The sequence below is a fragment of the Anopheles merus genome, unplaced genomic scaffold (assembly GCF_017562075.2).
Source record: "Anopheles merus strain MAF unplaced genomic scaffold, AmerM5.1 LNR4000089, whole genome shotgun sequence".
Taxonomy (NCBI): Eukaryota; Metazoa; Arthropoda; class Insecta; order Diptera; family Culicidae; genus Anopheles; species Anopheles merus.
The window spans coordinates 8,512-24,724 of NW_024427669.1; the positions used below are offsets into that span (position 1 = coordinate 8,512).

General features: G+C 39.7%; 1 protein-coding gene across 1 annotated transcript; it reads left to right on the forward strand.

Moving 5' to 3' along the window:
• The first annotated feature begins 645 nt into the window (after positions 1-645).
• On the forward strand, positions 646-14,887 carry LOC121601428. Its single transcript, XM_041930245.1, has 10 exons — positions 646-729; positions 2,366-2,466; positions 2,891-3,128; positions 4,256-4,324; positions 4,403-4,408; positions 5,136-5,216; positions 7,413-7,514; positions 8,975-9,166; positions 9,247-9,339; positions 9,424-14,887. Exons 1-10 carry the CDS (start codon positions 646-648, stop codon positions 9,550-9,552), a joined length of 1,095 nt encoding a protein of 364 aa, XP_041786179.1. The 3' UTR covers positions 9,553-14,887.
• The last annotated feature ends 1,326 nt before the right edge of the window (positions 14,888-16,213 follow it).

Consider the following 16,213-nt stretch of genomic DNA (forward strand, 5'->3'; position numbering starts at 1 on the left):
ATTTGAAAAGGACGTTTTTTTTGTGGTAGTTTTTTATCGCCCCTGAAGCAGCGTGTAGTAAGGGAAGGGGTGAATTGTATAGAAGAAAATGGCGGCGCTAGAATTTGTTACATTTGTCACAATGGTGCAATTCACGATTTTTCTTTGTGATGCTGGAATTGGTTTTTGTTAGATCAAATGTAATTCAATAGTTCAAATATCGATCAAATACTGTACACATTCTATAGATAATATAGGTATATGTATTTATGTATTTGTATATATATTAATACGTTTTATGTAAACTGATATAAATCATGCCACCGAATAGCTCTTGAGTACACCAAATGCAACTTTATGCGTCACATACTTTCTTTCGATTTAAATCTCAATATGAACATAAAAACCCACCCCTCACACACACTCACTCCATCCACACGCCGTCCGATAATGCTCATCAATATTCAAAAAGCCGAAGGCGCGGTCCTGTACCATAAATTACACCACCCACGGGCAACGTGTTGCACCCGGGTCCCGACGCAGCGCGCATCGCGCTTTATTTGCTGAGCGATTATTTATGGAAGGATTACTTGTAATCTCTCGCTCGGACTGGCAGGCGGTACCGGCGGCCACCGTCATGTGGCGTTGGTGGCGCCAGTACCAACCATGTTTCGGGGCTCGACACCGCATCCCTTCCGGATGCACATGCACATGCTCGAACAAGTTGTACTTATCACCGGCCGCTTATGGGTCGGTCGGGCGGCGGTAGATGATGCATCCATCCCAAAAACAACAACAACAACAACAATCGATCGCTTATCGCATTCTACGGGCTGCAACGAAACAAAGCAAATGGCGCGTCCCAGTGGCCAATCGGGAAGGGAAAAAACAATCCAACAGTGATGGGCGCACAGAATGGGCGGCTGCGAGTTTGTTGTTCCCGATGGGCCGTGGACCGTGGGCTGATGACATCGTTCGGGGTGGTTGATTTTTGATAATGTTTTCTTGATAATAATGACGCGGCGTGGACGAGCTGGGCCTGCCTGGGTGTGTGAGATGTGTATTTGAAATCAATCATGTTGTGCGCCTGAGAATACATTAAAAGTTAAATTAAACTGAGCGGTATTTAGATGTTTCGATCGCTCAGAAGTTTATTGACATGGCAAAACTGACCAGAACAGTTTTGTTTGGTGCAATGCCCTGGGCCATTGTGTGAGTCACGGAAAATTTTGATAATTGGACGATCGACCAACAATCGTATGGCTTTCTATTTATGGACGGTTGTTGTATATCTTCAAGACCATAGCTAACACTAACGTTTAATGAACGTCATATCTTGGTTTTGGATCTCGTGAATACTTTTAAAATATTTTATATTAATTCTGATATTTTTCTGGAAAAAAGACACATAACAGAATTAAACAAGTCGGTGAAATATTTCATTTTGAGGTTTACGCTACTCGCCGATAGAGGATGCTACTATCTCAGTTTTTGTAATATGAATTTATTTTGGAAGACTATTTAAAAATCATTCACAATTTTGATTTTAACTTTCGTCTAAATCTTATACGACTTCAGATCATTTATTGTCTCGAAACCAAAAGGGGAGCCTTTAACACAGTAGAATCGTCCCACTTGTGGTATCGTCCCTCAACACTTAGCTCATAATTTCCCTTAGTACTATTTTCTCCATATAATTTTTCTCCACTAACACCTTTATCAGAACCGGCCTGTTCTGATGCATACACTCTACCCCTGCGACACAGTCCTAGATCGCCGTAGCAATTAGTGGATGATTTTTTTTCTTTGTTTTTTCTTTAAAGCCTCATAGATTTGCCCTCCATGTTGTACCATATTTCTTACGCCTCTTGCTTGTTTCTTTCTTGAAAATACCTCTCGTAGTTAGCTGCTCTTGTTTACTAGTCTGCCTTTTTTCTCTTCATTCCACTTCTACTAGCTATCTAGAAGTAGCTGTCAGTTTGCAGTTTGAAGGTTCTCTTGTTTATATCTCTCGCCAATCCTAGAATGAAAACAGTCACTTTTAATTCTAGCGTAGACTCACACTCATACACACATGTACACTATCTCTCTTCTTCTCTCTATATACATATCTCTTGCTCGCTCGCTCGCTCGCTCGTTAGTACACAGTTAAGATACACATGCGCGCCTGCCGCTCGTAGCCTGTACCAAGTAGTAGTGCTAGACATCTTTGCTATCCTCATAACCGAACGTCCACCTCCAACAGAACGGGGTGGACGGGTAATAGTATTTGCATTGAAAAAAAAAAAAACAGAGCCACCACTTTAACGCGCCCTCGCGTACGTACGTAACCACTTAAGTGAACGAATGTCCCCATCCTTTCCATCCAATCGCCCCACTTTTCCAGGTGTCTGAAACGGATCTGGAAGTAATAGAAGCGACCGGTCGCAGTCCCGCAGAAGACTCTGGCCTCGGATTGGCATCGACGATGCCGGACATTCGCAATCGGTACACACACGATCACGATTTTGAAATGGAACCATTGCGGCGGTGGTGGTGATGATGGTGTGGGGGGAGGGTTCCAGCATATCCGCAGTAACTTAACGCGTGTTTTTCTTTCTTTCTTTCTTTTCTCTTTTTCCCTTCATTCCCTTAACTTAACGCGTTTCAATGGCGTGCGGGTATGGGTGTGTGTGTGTGTGTTTGTGATTTTATTGTGTTCTCTTTTATTTGTTTTGTTTTCTCCCTATTTTCTCCCATTTTAAACTCCAAACACACGCGTGTTTCTTTTCATTTCGAAAACCCACACTCGGACACATTGAAATGCAAATGTCCTGGGCCGGGGGGGGGGGGGGGGGGTTGGAACGGGGCTCATTACAATATCTCTTGGGGGGGGTATGACACGGGTTTTTTGCGGGGTTTTTGCATCCAGCCCGCCCGCGCCGCTACCGTACCGGCCGATGTCGGCAGGACCGATCCTACACCATCACGCCTCGTCCCGTCACTTGAACGCATCGTTGGCCGACATTCCGCATAATCCTCTCACGGTAACGCCCAACCGGCTGAACTTTGCCGGCGGCCCGTCGGCGGCCCTCGGTGGCCTGCATCATCTGAACCGCCACAAAATATCCTCCTCGTCTAGCGACGTCGTTAAACAGTTGAAGAATAAGGTGATTGTGTTGTTCTTTTAATTGCATTTGTTCTTCTTTTTTCTCGTTTTCTCTCTATCTTTCTCTCTCTTTCGTTTAACTACTCGTTTTAGTTAGCCCTTTTTCGGTTTTGTTTGCGTTCCATCTGAATTACGTTATGCACTCTGTCAGGGAAGGGTAGGAACTGGTTTTTCCATATTGTTAGTTTTTCTCTCAATTCTTCTGCCTCATTTTTGTCTCATTTATAAACTTTTCATTATTTTCTTATACTTTCTAGTCTTTTTCAATCAAGTAATTTGATTTTATAATTTGTTCTTAAAACTAACAACAATTTGCAAACTATTCTAAATTAAGTTATACAAGTCTACTATTTAACATTTACCGATTATCTTCCCGCACACAAGAACACATTCCCAGAGCTCTCAGTGTCCCTGTTTTCTAGCTCACGTCAGAGATGACGTCAGAGCTAAACGTTATACCTTACTTTCCTCCCGTATCAGTACTAGTTTATAGAAACGCTCTCTAAATGATCTAATCAAATAATTATATCTCTAGTGTAGCGACTCTAAGTGTGTCTGTAGCTAACAATTTATCAAACAAATAACAAAAATCTCTACAATAAAACAACCAGCCGAAATGTAAACCAACGAACAACACGCCAACAACACACCAATAGAAAACAACACTAGCCCATACACTAGCCATTTCTCGCCATCGTTATCGTCCCTTGCCGTACGTCCCGTTTATGCATCTGATCGGCGATGTCTGTGAATCATTGTTGACACCCGACATGACACGTCACGACACCCCTTTCTTATCTATGTATTTCTCTCTTTCTATATTTCTCTCTCTGTCTCTCTCTTCGGCAAATCGTTTTGTTTTGCAAAGTCTGTGATCCAAATATGTCGCCTTCACAATCAATTTTCACATCACTTGTTGAGTTATTGTTTACACGGGTTTCTTTCTTTTTTCGTTGTCTTTATCACTCATGCGCTTCTCACACTGCCGGGACGGTGTGTCTCTTGCAGTATAAATGACCGTATTGGAACATTGTTCACCAGTTTACTGATAAAACGATGTCTTTTCTTTTGTGTTTCTCTTCTTGTACGCTTTGTGTACCGGTGACCGCTGTGCTTACAACCGAGCAGGACTACAATGATCCTACACGACCCAGGAGAGGAAGCGAGACTCAGCTATCTAGGGCAGATTACGACTCGGTAAGTGTGGATCGAACGATCGAAACTTGTGCAATGTAATTATTAACTTCTATTTCAACCTGCAATGCACCCGCATAGGATCAGGTAAGTTTCGTCTCTCCACATCATTTTCCGTTTGCCGTTTTACGTTGTGTACTGGTGCCATCTTCTTCCTCTCTCTCTCTCTCTCTCTCTCTCTATACCTCTCATCATTCAAATGTGTTGTTAATATGAATCCAAACTCAGCGTACCTTTTCCTTATACATTCGAGACATATTTAGAGAGTTCATACGTTGTAGATCGAAACCATAGTTACCTTTTGCGTCAAAATTTGAACACTTTTATTAATTAGGCTTTTCTTAACGTTGAAGTACGTTAAGCAATTAGCGACCACAACATAGGCTCGTGGTGTAAGAATCCAGACGCAATATGTATACATCAGCTAGAACGTTTCTAAATTTATAACCTAGTATTATTACACTGTTAAGGTATGATAGTCTTTTTTTACCAATAATTAGCTCAAACTCTATAGTCCTACTCATTTCCACGGGTACTTTCTTTACATTTCTTCGATAGAATCGATTAGTACGTAAGAATCTTGTAGATTTATCATTCATTTGATTGTCGTTCAACAAAACATATCTGTATAACAAAAAAAAGATTGATTGATTGATCAGGTGAGATCAGATTGCATAAAGGGAATCTTAATCAAAACAAACAAAGTGCACTTTCGCCGTCCGTTTCGCCATTTTTCGCCGGTCACATCCGTTCTGTGGTAGCCTCATGGTATGGACATGCTTTATTTTTAATAAATTCGCCCGCCAACTTACAGGGAAGCTACTTAGATGGAATACGATCACATTTAGGTGGTTTAACGCAACGAGTCAAATCTTGGTACTGGGGAAGACCTCTCGTAAGTGCAACCTCTAACATACTTTAAACTTCTAAATCTCCTGTTACATTTCTTGCGTTGATTTTCTTTCTTTCTTTCCTGGGTATGATCCCCTCTTGGAGAACTGGTTGTGTTCTTTTGTTTTGTTGTTTTTGTTGTCTCATTTTTTGATTGATTCTCTCTACCTCTTTGAATCACTTCTACCTCTAAAATCACAAATGTTGCTCTATTTCGATCAAAGTTGTTCGTCTTTTGTCAATGTTTGTCTTTCTCTTGCAATTTTATCACTCTCTTCGTTATGTATAATGTTTTGTTCCACTTTCACATTCTCTTAAATACCCTGTTGTTATTTTTACTTGTTATTTTCCACGAAAATTATGTTTCTAAATACTCAGTGGATTGGAAAATTGATTGTTTCTATATTATTAGACTATCGCATTATCCAGTTTAAACTGTTATTACTGCAATGATCGAAATAAAAGCACTCTCATTTTCAAAAGTTTGAATAATCAAAACCACAACAACTAAATCCAACCATTTTCACCTCCCTTCTGTACTGTTATGTGTGTTTCATCTTGCGTTTAATTTGCGCCTCTAACGGTTGCATTTCTTAGATGCACCTTCATAAATCAGTATTACGAAGCACGAATTGTGTCCATTTTTATAAGTATGTATGACAGTTTTCTATGTTGTTATACGAATCTGCCTATCGGTTGATTTGTCGTTCCCATTTTTATTCGTATTTCTTCGACAATTTTCTTAAAAGTACTAAAGAAACACTTACCACGTGTTATGCATTATTTAATTCATTGATTTAACTCTATTATACTACTTTTGTATTACTCTATTATACTAGTTGATTTGTATCTTAAATTTTCACATTCACAGTTTTTTGTTTGCTTTATTTCTATACTTACTTATTCGCCGTAGGAATGAGGTGGCCTCTCGAATTCGATGTGTAGTTAGCTAGAGCGTAGATTTTCTCTCTTTTTTATCGCACACTGCATGCGTTTCGTACATTGTTTCGAATTACTTTCACTGCGTAGCATTGTTTGAAAAGCTGTATTGAATTTTGCTGCAACAAAATCGCACAGAAACAGTCTCATCCAAAAAACTGTAATAAGAAAAAAATCTATATTTATATAAATGGACACTTTCATGACGAGCAACCGTCAGTCAAAATCGTCATCCCAAAGCACCATCTTTATATTTATACACCGTCTTCTTTTGTTTTTGGTTTCTTCTTACTTCCCTTTCAAATCGATTACCTAATATGGCCAACTTTCCCACTTGCTACCACCATTGTATTCAAGTGTATTCTTTTCTGCACTACATTGCAAGCATGGGGCACCTTTCTCATAGTATCAAGGATTGAAACGAAACCAAGCAAAGGAAAACTAATCACATTCCAATAAAGAAAACTGCTAAGTATTTACACTATCAATCCGCTGATAGTGTATATTCTGTACAAATACACCAACAGAAAACATTGACACCATGAAACATTAGTTCAGTAGAGTATGAAGTAATTAAAGAAGGAAAAGCACAAAGAGGATTTTTTTCTAAACGAACTATTCTAGACATTGGAGAACGAAAAAACAAACCAATAAAGAAATATACCGGTATTAAAACTAATAGCCATAAGACTCGTAACATGAACCCCTCCATGAGTCAATCGAAAATTAGTGTAGTTTGCTTATCGTTTGTTACTGTCAAGTATATTTTCTAATTGTATTTGTTTACCATTATGTTACAGTGTTGTTTCTTCTGTTTTGCTTTTATTTAATTTTGTTTAGCCTTGTTTTTCATCTTTTATTTCATGTTCTGCTCTCTGCTTTTGTTTTTGTATGTGACAGGTTGAATGTTCATTTGTTTCGGATCGTCGTTGGTTGGTTCTTTGTTCATTTGTTGTTCATTATATGCTTCTAGTTTGCCTATGCTTTACAGTTGTCCGAGAGCAGAGTTTTGTATTTATAGTTTTCATCGCTATTTTGTTCTTAAAATATCATTTTTTAAAGAAAAAAGCCCTCACTGCTTTGTGTTGCGTTTTACTGTTTACCTCCGTACACGAACAGTGGTTTTTCATTTTTGTGCAATTCTTTTCTTTTTTTCCTTTCTTTCCAACTTTTTTCCTGAAATAATAAATCAAATCAAACAAATGCCATCCGGCGGTTTAAACCAAACACACAACAACAACAAACACACACGCCGCTCCAGGAATTGTCGATAAAGTTGTCTAGAAGTTTTGATTTGAATGATGAGGACGGAGCAGGCGCAGGAACACTGTTAGGAACCGATCCGGGTGTCAGACGGCATCAGGTAAATAGATCTGTGTGTCTTGCTGTACTGTGTGCCGTTATTGTGCCGACCTCCGTACGTACGTGCCTTCCCGACGCTTCGTAGCGTAAATGCTGCGAAAACGATACTACGTTACTCAAGCGAATGGAAAACTATTTTCCACACAACCATACACTCTTCTTTCACTCACCAGTATAGAAGCCGTAAACGTTAATCGTAGCCCTGGGTAGCTATCCCAGCAGTCTACAACTACCGATCATGTTTGCACCTTGTTGTACTCGTGTATGTTTCGTTCATGTTGCGCGTTGCCGAACGCATTAACTGTGTCAGTTGTTCACCGGGGCAGATAGAAAGTTCCATTCCTGTTGCTACTATTAGGTCTTTAGTGTGGCTGTATTTCGGTGTGTGCGTGTTTGTCAGTTCTGCTAGGATGTGAAACGTTGTTCATTAGATCGCTAACTCTAGTCCCTCGCTAAGCATTGGCCTCGGTAGCAGCATTTGTTGATAACGCTATTATGAAAAATAAATCGACGGTGGAAATAAGAAAACCACAAGTTAACACAGAAACCAAACATACATACAAACACACACACACACATACACGCCCAGTGACAGACATTAACACAAAGGCTACAAATCACCAGATACGGCTTACAGTAGTCCTGTAGTAGTGCCTTACTAAAATGTATAACAAGTAGATTATTAGTACAAACATTGTGCTTTCATACCGTTGAGCTGTAGCATTACTATCCTTTAACTTTAAATACCGTACACATTGCAGAAAATGCAATCGTAATCAACTGTCTTCTAAAAGTACACAAACACTCATACAATTATAATTGCGCTTCAAGGCTATTTCACCACATATACCAAAAAGAACTGTAGAAGAATGAGTATAACACTTCCCACAAAGTCCATCTACTCGGCTTTTAGAACTTGTTTGCGTACTAAGTAGTGACTGATAGTAGCATTCCCGTACTAAAGAACACCATTTCTAGTGCTTCATCGTAGTAGCAGCAATTTGAAAAATACTATAATTCTAATTCTTGTTTTTGTCAAGTTTGAATAACTTCTTTGTTATTAGTAATTACATTTGTATGTGTACTAAACGACAGTATCTCACTTTTATTATCTAATTTCCTTAAGTGAATATAAAGCACGATTCATAACGATAACGTATGATAACGTTCTGGAGTATTATTGTTTGTTCTATACAGCATTTCATATATTTATAACCTTCTTACAACATTTAAGTGTATTTATACGAAACAAGCTGGTTACTCTCTGGCACGGGGAGAAACCCTGCCACACCTCATGTCCATCCGCTTATCGTACTCCATAATTCATATCGATGCAATTTTGGCACAAATGTTTCAATGTCCTTTTCGTGTTTTTTTCGTAACAAATTGTTTCAATTTAATTTTTTTCCTCGCCTTCCATTCCAACCTTCTTTTGCCAAATTCGCCTACAACCGTATCCAGTCAATGCAACGGCTGCCTTTGGACCAGAACGGATCGTCGCTGGAACAGAATCAAGATCAACCACCACATATAGTACCTGATCATAGAGGAAATCTTCATATAACCGTTAAAAAATCGAAGCCAATCCTCGGCATCGCCATCGAGGGCGGCGCAAATACGAAACATCCGCTGCCACGCATCATCAACATCCACGTACGTAAAGGCTTCTTATACTGTAGTTGTTGAAAAGCTTGTTCTCAAAATCTAAACTTGTTGTCCTCTCCGTCTTACAGGAACATGGAGCAGCGTACGATGCCGGTGGACTGGAGGTAGGCCAGCTGATCCTGGAGGTCGACGGGAATAAGGTGGAGGGAATGCATCATCAGGTAGGTCTCATCATCTTTCCAGCCAACGTTGGAATTACTAAGTCAAAATGTGTTTCCTCTTTTCCCCCTTGGCGATCGTTTCAGGACGTCGCTCGACTGATAGCGGAGTGTTTTGCGGCGCGCGACAAGAACGACATCACCTTTCTAGTAGTGGAAGCAAAGAAATCAAACCTAGAGCCGAAACCAACAGCATTAATATTTTTAGAAGCATAGCATTTGCTTTCCCTGCCGGCTAGCGATCCGGATAATTCTGAAGTACCAGAAAAAGGGATCGACCTTACCGCTGATAAGCTGAAGTGAAGACGATCTCGCATATCGTACGTTTTCGTTTCTTCCGTTTCCAAAATTGGATTGTCTCCTTTTTGAAACGTCCGTTTTTTCACAACCACCACCAATCATCACCACCAATACCAACGCCTGCTTCCACCTGCACGCTGTTCTGCAAGGCTTTGACACTCCCTTTGTCACGCTTGCCCAAGGCGCTTGTTCTATTTTATTCCGTTTGACAGCAGCTATAAAGCTATAAAGTGGACGCTGGGTCTACTAAGCTTCCCCGTACGGTCATAATTTTACTATGCTTTTTTATTCATTATTGTACTATTTTATTTACATCATTTTGAAGAACCCGCACTGAGCTTTAAGACAAATCAGACGACCCACCAAGTCCACGCACTGAAATGGTCCGTTTCACTCAGCTCCACCCAACTCCTCTGTCAGGGATACTTGCAGTAGTTCAGCTTCAGTTTCGTTCACCACTATCTGTTTCTTTGCTACACAAAACCTGTAGAGTTTGTTATCCTGCTTAGGTTACAACAGTTCACTGCCAGTTACAATTATAGATGCGATTTGTTTGCCCGCTATCGCAAAACCCTCAAAGCAATTTCTACGCTAGACTAACCCGAACTGACTAATGTTACGCTCGCATGATAAGATATGGTCCCCGTTCTCGTTTAGGGTTGTATGTTATTTTTTTATGTTTATTGGATTGCAAAATATCTTGCTGCTAATATGTTTTAGTTTTGTTTGCATAGCGACTCTAGCGCACCTCTGAACGCTTCATCCTTTCTTTTCTCTTTTCTCTGCTGCCCCTCAGTGAAACCTTCTGCTCGCATTTACTAGCGAAACACGAAAAATCAAAAGCACTCACACTCACATATATGCACACTAATGCATCGAACAATGATAAAAGGAGATTCTAATCAGCAAGGGAAAGGAGAAAGAGAAACAACGTTCTTTATTCGCGGTAATTCAGAGATATTCTAGCCGTCAGGGATGAAACGATGATTTGAAGTTGATCAATAATAATGCAAGCATAAACTACTACCCATACTACTTAATATCAACTACTACTACTACCACTGATGGAGCAGAAAACCATAGCAGCAGTGTCTTGTTCGAGCTGCAAACAGTTGTCTTGTACGAATCCACAAAAAAGGCATCGCTGAGAGACATTGCGGGAGGGTAGGTGTAATCAACCACACAAACACGCATTATAAACGCAACGCGGTGACTTGCATTTACACCACGATCTTAGTCGTAGTAAAAGTTCGTAAAAGAGTACAGCAGAGGCATCTCTTGAAGTCAAGGAAATCGATTTGCAAGGGAATGATGGCAAATAACTACTCACGTCCTCCCTTTTTAAGCTGACCAATACTTTTGCTTTGAACTCAGCGCTTTGCAAACTGTGTACTAGCTGGATGTGTACTAACTCGATACCAAGCGGCCGTGTCGCACTATTTACTGAGCCTTCGGACCCGAAATGGACCCGGTCTTGACCTGAGTGCCAAAGATAACTGGATTGATGCTATTCCACCATCTCCCCGAAAAAAAAACAGATAAAAAACACACCAGCCCCCCACCCCTTCCTTGTCCTTTCATCGCTCCTAACGGGCTCCAGTTTTAGAACAACACATGGCGCCATCATTCATACTCCCCATACCGCATGTTCGCCATTCTGTATCCGTATGTGTGCGTGTGTATGCGAGTGTCTATGTTGGAGAGGATGGCTTTCGATCAGTAAGCTAGCAAAACCTCAAATGGTGCTTATTGTTGTTGTACAATCAGCAAAATGCGCTGTAGATTTTGTCTGTCTAGTGTGGTTAAGACGCCAAGGTAGAATGCAATACATACAAGCAAATTATTAAATGACCCGGAGTACCAAACCCCAAATCGCTCCCACTGCTGCTATCAATGTCACCCGAATGCTTTCACAGTACCAACTCACCTACACACAAATACACTCTCAAGAAATCACACACACACACACACACACACACTTCACTACACACACATACACACACGGTTGCACACGTCACCAAAATCTCACACAAAAAAAAATTCACACACTTTTACTGCAAAACAAATCACATCCCAAAACACACCCAACACATGCATACGAAATGTCATTGTTGTTCTTTCGACGCAAAAGAAAATGGTATGAGTCTAAAAAACATTAATGCTGGAAGGTAAATCCTTGAAAACTACACCTCGAAACTGTATGTCTGTTTGTAAGTGTAACTCAAGAAACAGAAAACAAAAAAGGAAGTACTTGGAATGTAAAATGAAAAAAGTACTAGCAATGTAGAAATTACAGAGTTAAAGAAACAAATCAACACATGTGAATCGAACAAAACAAAACCATAAAACGCATTATCCATCGCTAGCCATTTCATTGAGTCAAACAAAACTTAAGCAGATGAACAAAAGGCGACAAACAAACAAAATGGGCTGTTAAAATTGTTACATGAAAACTTAAATTTTACATCTAAAACAAAAGGAAAAGAAAAAACACACACAAATTAGTTAACAATTGGCAGAACGTTCGTGCGATACGTCGGTAGAATTCGGGCAAAAGAGTGAGTGAGTGAGTAAAAAACAGAAGATGATAATGTGTTTAGAAAACATCATTGCAAACAGAAGAAGAAAAAAAGACATTGAAATCATAAAGTAGTGTACAATTATTGCTAGAGCTTTTTACTGCGCTGCTTTCGGTCAAACTTAGCTGAAATTAAATCGTCTAGCACACGTATCTGCTTGCCGTAGTACGGTACTACGTCCACACAATTGGCTGTTTGTTTAGTGAACATATTTTTTTTATCTATAAACGATCTATCACGATTGGGTGTAGAAGTTTTGCTAGCAAAAAAGGGGGGAAAACATTTGCATTTTAGTGCTATTTTACTTTTTTTTGTCTTTCGGGGAGTGGTTGTGCTACAAACAATGCTGTGTACAAAAGAAACCAGATGCGTAGCAAAAGCGATATGAAGTAACCCGTTGCTGTAGCGTTGTACCCATTCAATCAGCAAAAAAGGAAAGAAATAGTAAAAAGGTACACGGCGTAACGGCAAAATCTCGACTGATGAGTGATAAGGAGATGGTAGCGATCGCCCGACGGGAAATCGGAGCAGCAATCGGTGTTGCTTGAACAAAAGTGATTATATTCCTCAAACAGACAAATTGAACCGCTCACCATTTGGTACAGTGTGTTTGAGGCACTTTGTTACGCAAATTGTTTAACCCTTTAGTGGAACCGTTTAACTTAGATGTCTTCAGCTTCAGTGTTAAAGCGTGACGCCTTGGTACTTGGCCACGTTTAAGTAGCATGGATAGGAACGAGAGCTTCGCTTCTTAAGAACTGAGCAAAACGCGTGATAGCAAAGCGGGCGATATGTTTCGATTTATTTGAATTACTACGTCCTTGGGCTGGGTTCGGAAGGGGCATCTTTGCAATTCCTTCGCACCTAAACACTTCCCGCCACGCTGCACGGTAATCGTGTCGTCCGAATCGGAAAGATAACACTAATCTGCTAAACGAGCCCACGAAACCAGCACGACGAATCAATGGAATGCTCGAACGTTATTTCATGCATCGATCAGACTGGATTGACTTCGTTTTGAGGCTGCTTTGCATCACTTTGAACCGAGCTGCGTCCACGCCAGTCGACAATTGGCAAGCACTGCTCGCTTGCAGTTTAAACCAAACGTGACAACGCACTCTGCAATGAAAGTCTTATGAGACGAACGGAAAATGTAAGGAAATAAAGAAGATTATATACAGTCCTATATATACATATTTAAAAGCGAGCGAAAGATAAAACAGAAAGCTTCATAGATGAAAAGTATAGGAAAGAAGGCGAAGAGGTAAACTGTAGAAAGCAACAAAAGAAGAATGCGAAATGGATGTGTGGAAAGCAGTGAATGTAAAAGTACACAAACTAACTAGCAAACGCAAGCAGCACTTCGATGACAGTGCTGTGTAAGCCCACAATGAACAGTGAGGCAAACGCTTCTTACGATGTACATAATCGTTGATCATTATTTATACCTACCTATTAATCACTGTACAACACAACAAATCAAGTACGACAAAACCGAACACGAACGTGTGTGACAAGAAAGCGGAAAGAACGATAGAGTAATGTAGCATGGTACAACCGTGCGCAAAAGCAGCAGCGCAATCAGTGGCAAATAAGAGATAGCTATTTTCAGACTTTGAAAACAGAAACTTAAAACACAAAACATGAAAAGAAAAGTGTAAAAACCCAACATCACCTCCATACTATAATTATATACAGAAACATAACAAGTCACACCGAAAATCGGCAAACTGGTCTGTGGTAAGTAGTGTGTCGAAAACGGTAAACCCACAACAACAACAGCACACTCGTAATCAACACATATTCAAACAAGAAGTGAACCTAAAACCACCCCTATATTTGTAGCAGTTTCTTTCAAACCTTCCTTTTCAAAAAAGATCAAAAAATCCCAACGGTTTAAACGTTTGCTACTGATTGTTGGCGTTAAGGATTGGGAATGGTAGGCCAAAGGATGAAATGAAAAATCCTAAAGTAAGATGAAAGGGGCTTTGCTTTGCTAGTAAGAGAAGCAATCAATCTGGGCTAAGCAGAAGCAACGCAACCCTTCATCATCCTTATCATACGTGTGCGCAACCGTCTGGCTGTTTCCGTATAATCATGCGTATAACTAATATTACCCAAACGAAAGCATCGTTCTTACTCATACAAAGTGGCGCCATTTCCGAGCCGTGGTGCTTTGAACCAACAGAGACAGTGTCGTATGTCTTGTGTATAAAACAACATTCTATGTATAGATCACAAAAAGGTCACTTAAAATTGACAAACGATAGCTATCTCCAGAAAAGAAGGCTAGGCAGAACGAAAGAAAACTGAATCATTCAACAAAAACGCATCATACTCGTAACAAAACATGGCATTAAAACTAGTGAAAAGAAAAAACACACTCACACAAAACCACCTAGAAACCGAGCTGTCATTGTTAAATATTCACGAAAAAAAAAAACTCATTCAAAACAAATAAAAAGAACAAACAAACGCTACGTAAAAGCTAAAGCAGACAAAAACGTATTTAAAAAAAAACCTTTTACCGAACTGTGCGCGAAAGTGAAAAGGTGAACCGAAGAGTAAGACGAAGCGGAAAAAAACTGCAAGCACTCACTCACTAAACATACACACACACAAACATATATAGATATATTGCATATACTCATGTAAAACTATTGATATTATAACAAAGAGACGAGAAAAGATAAATAGCAAAGAAGAGAATACGACGAACATAAAGCAAGATAAACCAAGCTACCAAGTATTTGCCCGGATATACAAAGCGCTTTCATGGTAAGGGAAGATGACGCAAGAAGCAAGTAAAACTTAGCATTTCTCTCTCTTTTGTTTTACTATATTATCATGTTATGTTTTTCCTTTTCGAACAATAGCAATAGATATTTTTTCCATTTTTTTTAAACACTTGCGGAAGTTTTGTAAGCTCTCTCACTCTCTCTCTCTCTTTCTCTTCTTCTCTTGGTTTCATTTGCTAGCTCTTATTAAAAATGTACCAAAACGAAGATAAACTGCTTGTTGATATAATTGTGTTTTTACGAAGGAAACACAAGAGCTTCACATTGTACGGTAATGGAACGATAAAACCAAAAAATCATAATTAGTAAACGCAACCGAAGTAAAAAATAAAAAACGATACAAAGCTAAAACCGAAATGAGCTCCAGTGAATGGTTAGAATGCTTCATAAAATGTTGTCAACCAGCCAGTAAGTAATATTGCAAAACGTGTAACGAATAAACCAACCAAAGCAGTAACAGATGAAGCGAACGCAAGCAAATCGCTATGAGACGGGGAAGAGAACTAAAAACCGATAGAACTAAAGCAGCCAGCAAAAAAAAACTGTAAAAATAATGCGTAATGGCCAAAGTGAGTACGATCGAAGTGGGCCACACCGAGCGGTCATGTTTGTTAAGTTTTTCCTTCTGATGCTAGAGACAAACAAAATAGTAAAAATAAAAATCCAATACTATGATAAGCTAAGCCGTAGCCCGTTCGCTTAAGGTTCGCGCTGATAATCTGTACACCTAACCCCAACCAGGAGAGGGTCATTTTGCGGAGCATTCCTAATCTTCCCCAAGCTGAACAGTGTATATCCTTTTTGCGACGGTGCGCGATGCCATGTGTTACAGTTTACAGTAGAAGAAACGACAAACCGAAACGATGATGCTTCTTCTGCTCTGTAAGGATAACATTCTTGATCTGCATTGTAATACGTGCAAATGCTAATCGGATGAAGATGAAAGTGCTAAACAAAAAGGGGTGTTTTATCACTCCAAAACATTCGTCTAATTTGGCAGACAGAAACGACACACAAATGATATTAAAAGACCCATAATGAGGGACAAGAAGACAAAACTACGCGTAAAACAAGAAAAAACACACAGCGAGCAAGTGGAAGAGAGATAAAGCGAGCGAAACAGAGAGAAAGAGAGAGAGAGTGGAACACATGAAAAATAAGAAAAGGAAATTTGAGCAAAAAAAGACAACATACTGTTAT

Bases quoted from the DNA above. Each gene is read 5' to 3' on its own strand.
- LOC121601428 (XM_041930245.1), top strand. From the start codon at position 646: ATGTTTCGGGGCTCGACACCGCATCCCTTCCGGATGCACATGCACATG. The intron at 9,167-9,246 runs GTACGTAAAGGC...TCCGTCTTACAG, and splicing joins CACGCATCATCAACATCCAC to GAACATGGAGCAGCGTACGA. The intron at 9,340-9,423 runs GTAGGTCTCATC...CGATCGTTTCAG, and splicing joins TGGAGGGAATGCATCATCAG to GACGTCGCTCGACTGATAGC.